At 28.4% G+C, this 6,718-nt stretch overlaps 1 protein-coding gene across 1 annotated transcript; it reads right to left on the reverse strand.

Moving 5' to 3' along the window:
- Positions 1-1,081: 1,081 nt before the first annotated feature.
- On the reverse strand, positions 1,082-2,150 carry LOC129892951 (aspartic proteinase nepenthesin-1-like). Its single transcript, XM_055968456.1, has 3 exons — positions 1,931-2,150; positions 1,689-1,799; positions 1,082-1,578 (listed from the first exon to the last, which is right to left on the reverse strand). The coding sequence occupies exons 1-3, from the start codon at positions 2,148-2,150 to the stop codon at positions 1,082-1,084; spliced, it is 828 nt and encodes a 275-aa protein (XP_055824431.1).
- Positions 2,151-6,718: the final 4,568 nt, after the last annotated feature.

Genomic DNA, 6,718 nt, shown 5'->3' on the forward strand with positions numbered 1-6,718 from the left:
TATTTAAATTTGCATTATATGTTTGAAGATTTTTTCTATGAAAGGATTCCTTACTTTGTTGATTCGTATATGATAATCATCAATTGTTTTCAAGAACTTACACTTCTTTTTAATTGTTTATAACTCAAGTATGTTACTAAATAATTTTTTATATATAGATTTATTAAGAAAAATGATAAATATGCACCATTTGTTAGACGATAAGAATATATACACACTATATTTTTAACGAGAGGAATATCCGTTCTAAATCGCAAAATTGAGCGGTACCTTGCCCCTTATTACTCTTCAAGTCAAGATCGATTTGAAATGCAAGACAACATTAGCTGTTTAAAAACAAACTCATAAATATATTTGCTAACAAAATTAGTTTTAAGTAGAAGAATCTCTATCCATATGTGTATATATAGCATATGAAAGTATTATTGGTTTTTGATTTTTTTACTTTACTGTGGTTGTTAATGGATATGCATATAAAAAAGATATACTAACATATTGTATAGGGGGTTTTGGTCCCTCCTTACACTATAATTGAGTTAATACATCATCCACTACAAAGAAATTAAAAGAAAGTAAGGAAAGCTTATGCACAGTTTTATGCTCATATATAGTGCAGATTTTATTTTTTTTACCTTATTATTTAAAGTGTGTTTTTGTATATCAATACCAACATAGTTTTGACTTTTAATGTCAATGACGAAATTTGTTTACTATATTTAATTTAGCTGCTTAATTGTTACTTTGATGGTGAGTTATCATGTTCCTCTTTAAGTACATGTTTTATTTTAAAAAAATTTACATTGTTTTTTATAAAAATTGCTACTTAATAATATGATGTACACACAATAATTTACTCTTTTTACATATATTTATTATTAATAACATGATACACACATGCACGTAGACTTAACTAGTTACCAAGATTATATAGGCAAATGAAGATATTGATATATATAATTGAAAGACTTGTATCACTGAATTAAGTAGAAACAATAGTATAAAAAAAATAAAATAGGCGGCCACAATCTATGTTAGTGAAGGACATCCTCAATGTGTTAAAGTCAAAGGCGATATAATAAAATTATTGTGCCCAAACACCTAATATGCTAAAAGGTAGCTTACTACTATCTGCACTTTGTACCGACAAGCAGAAATGGTCAGGTTCATCTTGTCGAAATAAATTTTCAGTAGCAAACTTCATTTTAGCATTTTCAACAAAATGAAATGCTATAGTCAGAAGGTTTTTAACATCCTGAATGATAGTTCCAAGATAACAAAGCTCGTTTGGTCTTGAGCTTATATATTCTTTCAAGGTCGTACCAATAACAGATCTAATTTCCTCCTTCAATTTATTGAATGCCACATCAGGCAAATAAGTTGAAGGAGCCCAGCTATCAACAAGCATTCCACCTTGATAATCGACCCTCTTGAATATGTTTGGATCGATGTCAAGAAACTTGTCTCCGACACTGATTTTTTCTAAGGTTATATAGTATTTGCCTATAAGCATAAACATGGGAGTGGAGGCTGCTATAATTATAGGCTCTCCTCCCAAAACTAATGTGTTTGAATCATAGTCTGTATCATTTATATTGTCGATACAATAGGAAAATCCAGTATAATTTAGTTGAGAAACCAAAGAGAAGCTTGTTGTCCAAGTCCAAGAACTCTTCTACAACGATCTGCACCTCTAGAATATTTTGATGAACATCCAAACATAAGACGATTGATAGTCACTTCAGTTCCATTACTTGAATCAAATGTCACAACTTCAGAAGCAAGATTTCCTTCAGTCCGACCTGTTGCATATTTATAAAAATACTCACATCTCCTCGTCGGAACACCACATTGCCCTCTAAGCATTATAAAATCACACACAGGTGTGTCACAAAATACATCTTCAACATATGATGAAGATTCTATAGTGAACCTGGTGAGCCTTCACCACCAATGGTGGGGCCACAATGAACCCAAAGTAATAAACTACCAGTGTCCATGATAAGAATTTGTGGCACAGTAGGTGTGCCAATCTTTAATGGAACAAGAAACTCGGAGGTATAGATTGGGTAAATCTGAAATTTATCGCCATTTTTTTCTAGATCATGGTCAATCATAAGCTTTGAAATGCGAGCCTCTGATCTCATATCCATTCTTCTCACACGATCTTCGAGTGTGAGTTTTGGGTCATAAAACGGCGACTTCCTTGAGTCACGGTGAATTATTTTTATCATTAGACTATTACTTGTGGTCTGCTGATCACGTTTGGGTGTGGTTAGATGAATTTGTAGTAACAATAAGAATGCTACAAGAAACAATTTCATCATCTTGGGAAGTACGTATTTGATAGGTAAGGTCATGTTGAGCTTCTTTTTCTTTCCTTTGAAAACTAGCTAGAGACAAGTAATAAAATGAAAATGGGGTGCATTGAGTCATGTGGACAATTTGGTTTTATAGGTGTATAATTTTTTCTGGTCTAATTGGGGATGGATGGTTTTGTGTGATTCAACAACTTTAGTACATGCAGAAAGTTTGAGTTCTTGTCATCAGAGCATACATTTTGGGTGTACAACAACTTTGGTATATGGTTTTGAATTACTTTTTTTGTTGAGCGATAAATAAATTAATCTTTGCTTGAACGTATAAAATTGAATAAATAAATTCACTTAGGTAGGTAAAATGTATAGTGAATTACATTTTGATTTCATTAGGTGTAAATATGTAATACTAATAATTCCTTAATTATAGACAAACCCTTTAATGAGCAATAAATACTTCTTTCATTTATTTTTACTAGTCCAGATTTACATATCCTACATGAATAATAAATAGAATGAAAATTTTACTATATTATTCTTTGAATATAATAAATTTAATATTTTGGAAATTGTATTAGGATATGACTATAATCAATATAAGGATAAAATAGAAACGAAGTGATAGATTATCTCTTAATTTTCTAAAGTAAAAATCGACAAATATTTTTGATATAATGGACAATTAAAAAATTGGATGGAGGGAGTACTTTGTAAATCAGTATTTGCATTGTTTTTTTTTAATGTGTTAAAAGTCCCTTGTAGTTTTGTTCTTAGTTGTTTATGTTAGTTTTGCGTAAAGCGTGGATATATTCTCTAGTTTTACATACTTTCCATCACTCAATTTCCAAATAAATTGGTAGTGTAATATTTATTATTTAAAAATATGTAATAAATATTATAAATTACAATAATTAACAATTTTAATATCTAAAATCAAAATATAAATTTAATTAACTCTCTAAATTTTAGGCTGTTTGCACGAACTTCTATATCTAGTATACCGTTATGCAGATATTTCTAATTGTTTGGACTTTCTATGAGCGTCTTGGTGTATTCTTAAGTTGTGTTTCCTTAAAAACAATTAGGAAGAGCTCCAATCAATTCTGTCATATTTTACTTTTTTTCTTTATTTTTGAAAAGGCACCACATATAATAAATTGATAACAATATTCACCACATGATTTCTCAGGTATGGTCTCCTTTATAGCTTTATTTACTTATTATTCTTTGAGTTTTTTTTAATTCTTATTTATTTTTAGTGTAAAAATATGAGAAAATGGAAAAAGAGAAAAAAAGTAGAAAAAAGTATTTAAAACTAATTTTTTTGTGGGTATATTGTAATTCATTTTTTGTATATATATGTAAAAAATAAATTTGGATATCTACGATAAATTTTACAAGAAAATGAGTGAAAAATTAAATTTGATCAATAAAATAATAAACCCCAAAATTTAAAATTATTTTTTTCACTGACCAAAAAAGTATATATGGGAGTAGCATAATTTTGATTTGCTTTTGGACTTGGAGACCTTACAATTAAAAGATTAAACAAAAAAAGTTATCATTTTCCAAATATAACTCAACATTGCCACGTTTCTAATTTCATAATAATAGTCAAGTAATTTAATTAAGGAAAGCAAAAAATCCAAAGCTTAAACTTATTTGTGTCAAAATATAAAAACAACCCAAATCCTATGAATAACTTTGGTACATACAGAAAGTTTGAGTTCTTATCAATATCAAAGAACACATTTTGGGTGTACAAGCTAAAATTGATGTAAACTCATTCAATTTGAATGACTTTTTTATTGAGCGATAAATAAATTAATTATTGCTTAAACTTACAAAATTGAATAACCAAATTCAGTTAGGTAGGTAAAATGTATTATGTATAGTGAGTTACATTTTGATGTTATTATGTGTAAATATGTAATACTAATACTTCCTTAATTATAGACAAACCCTTTAATGAGTAATAAATATTTCTTTCGTTTATTTTTATTTATCCAGATTTTACACATTTTAAATGAACAATAACTAGAATGAAAATTTTACTATATTATCCTTTGAATATAATAATCTTAATGTTTTGGGAAGTGTATTGGAATACGACTGTAGTTAATACTCCCTCCGTCCAACAATATTTGTGCACTATTGACTTTGCACAATTTTTAAGAAATTATAAATAGTAGGGTAATTTACCATATCATCCTTTAAATATAATAAATACAATATCTCAAAAAATGCAATAGAGAAATGACTAATAATTAATGATAAGAGTAAATTAGAAATTAAGTGTAAAAATCTCTTGATTTCATAAATTGGACAAGTATTGTTGGACATCTATTTTAGTATAGTGGACAAGTAAAAATGGACAAAGGGAGTATAAGATAAAATAGGAACTAAGTGATAAATTATTTCTTAATTTTTTAAACTCAAAATGAAAAACTTAAACAATTATTTTTGATATAATGGACAAGTAACAAATTGGATGGAGAGAGTACTTTGTAAATCAATATTTACGTTTTTTCTAGTGTGTTAAAACTCCCTTTTACCTTCGTTCTTTGTTGTTTTTGTTTAGTGCCGCATAAAGCGCCAATATATTCTCTAGTTTTACATACTTTCTAGGGATAATGCATAAGTATCTTTCTAAATTATGATCAAAATTTTCGCGACACACCTTAATTTAACTATAGTCCTAATACCCCTCCCCCTTCCTCCCCCTTCCTCCCCCTTGAACTCTTTTTTCTTATATTCTTGTGCACCTTTTGTGCTGTTGTAGCACCTTTAACCAGATAAGTTGGTCGCATTAGTATAACACGCATCCGCCATGTGTGTAAATATTTTTTTATTTTTTATTTTTTAAAAAAAATATTTTTTATATCTTCTTATTTTCTTTATCTTGTATTTAAATTAAGCTAATACACATAATTTTTAATAAAAAATTTTGCCTTGTATTTAAACTCTTTTTCTTCATTTTTTTTACCTTCATTCATTTTTTTCTCTTTTTTATTGGTTTTATTTGTTCTTTTTATTTTCTTTTTCTTTTCTTTTTATTTGATTTCAAATTTAATTTCAAATGCTTTGTATTTAAAATAATTTAATTTTGAATGAATATCAAAATACGTGAACAAAATCAAATAAAACTAAAAGAATTAAAATGATAAAATTTAAAGGAAACTTTTTATTTTTTATTTTTTTAAAAATAGTTAAAAGGGAAAAGATAAGAAATTAATGAAAGAGAAAAAAATAAAAAGTTTGAAGTGAGGAAAAAATTAAAGTAAATATTTTACAAACTAATAAATAAAAATAATTAAATATATATAAGTTTTAATGTCAATAATTAAGTGTACTAACTAATTGTAAATAGACCAATTAAATAAGGACATGTGTCCATTTTTTGGGTCTATGCCACCAAAAACTTATTGATACCAAAGCACACACAAGTACATGCGATCTCACAAATAATATAGTGGCTCTTTACAAAATCGGATATTGAACCTACAGGGATTTGTCTATTAACTATTTTGCTAAATTATATTAAAGCTAATTTTTTATTTAAGAGATCTAAAATAAATACTATTAATATTATTATACTAAAAATTGTAAGAATTAAATATGAATAAAAATACTAACTTACAATGATTGGGACAATTCCAAGGGAGCAGCGTACTAAAAATTCATGTTTCACATCTCTTTCATGGATTTCAGAAGGTTATCAAATTACTGAGTTACAGGGTTGATTTTACAATCATGGTCTCTCGACCTCTAATTGCCTACCTTTGTTGACAGTCTAACTACATTGTTGAGTTGGGATAAGCATGAACCAACAAAAATGTAGTAATCATATCATTTTGTCTAGTAACCAAACATGGTGTATAGGTATGTGTCACGAGCATCCTATACACAAATTATCTTAGAAAATTCCAGAACAAACATGTTCCCTATATTCTAGTGTTCTATCTCCCTTCCGTCTCTCGAGTTCCAGTTAGACAATAAATTTATTCTAATGGTGATCAAGCATAAAAATAGTAGAAGCAAGCATATTGGAGTAATAAATAAAATTAATGTTCAACAATCATTCATAGTCGCAGCCCCCAAAACAAAGGTCATCCAATTGTTGAATCAATTGGGATCTGTAATAATGTTTAGCAGAAAAAAATAAAGTATTTTCTAAAATATTTTCCCCCAAGAAAAATGACTCGTTTAAAAAACCACTGGTCTTATAAAAAAGCTTTCTGTAGCTACTAAAAAAGGGTAGCCCGGTGCACTAAGGCTCCCGCTATGCGCAGGATCCGGGGAAGGGCCCTGACCACAAGAGTCTATTGTACGCAGCCTTACTTTGCATTTCTGTCAGAGGCTATTTTCAAGGCTTGAACCCGTGACCTCCTGATCACATAACA

The sequence above is a fragment of the Solanum dulcamara genome, chromosome 6 (assembly GCF_947179165.1).
Source record: "Solanum dulcamara chromosome 6, daSolDulc1.2, whole genome shotgun sequence".
Taxonomy (NCBI): Eukaryota; Viridiplantae; Streptophyta; class Magnoliopsida; order Solanales; family Solanaceae; genus Solanum; species Solanum dulcamara.

Coding starts and splice junctions, on each gene's coding strand:
- LOC129892951 (XM_055968456.1), bottom strand. CDS start 2,150: ATGGATATGAGATCAGAGGCTCGCATTTCAAAGCTTATGATTGACCAT. Junction 1,800..1,930: donor TGGTGGTGAAGGCTCACCAG/GTTCACTATAGA, acceptor AATATGCAACAG/GTCGGACTGAAGGAAATCTT. Junction 1,579..1,688: donor TTCATCAAAATATTCTAGAG/GTGCAGATCGTT, acceptor TAAATGATACAG/ACTATGATTCAAACACATTA.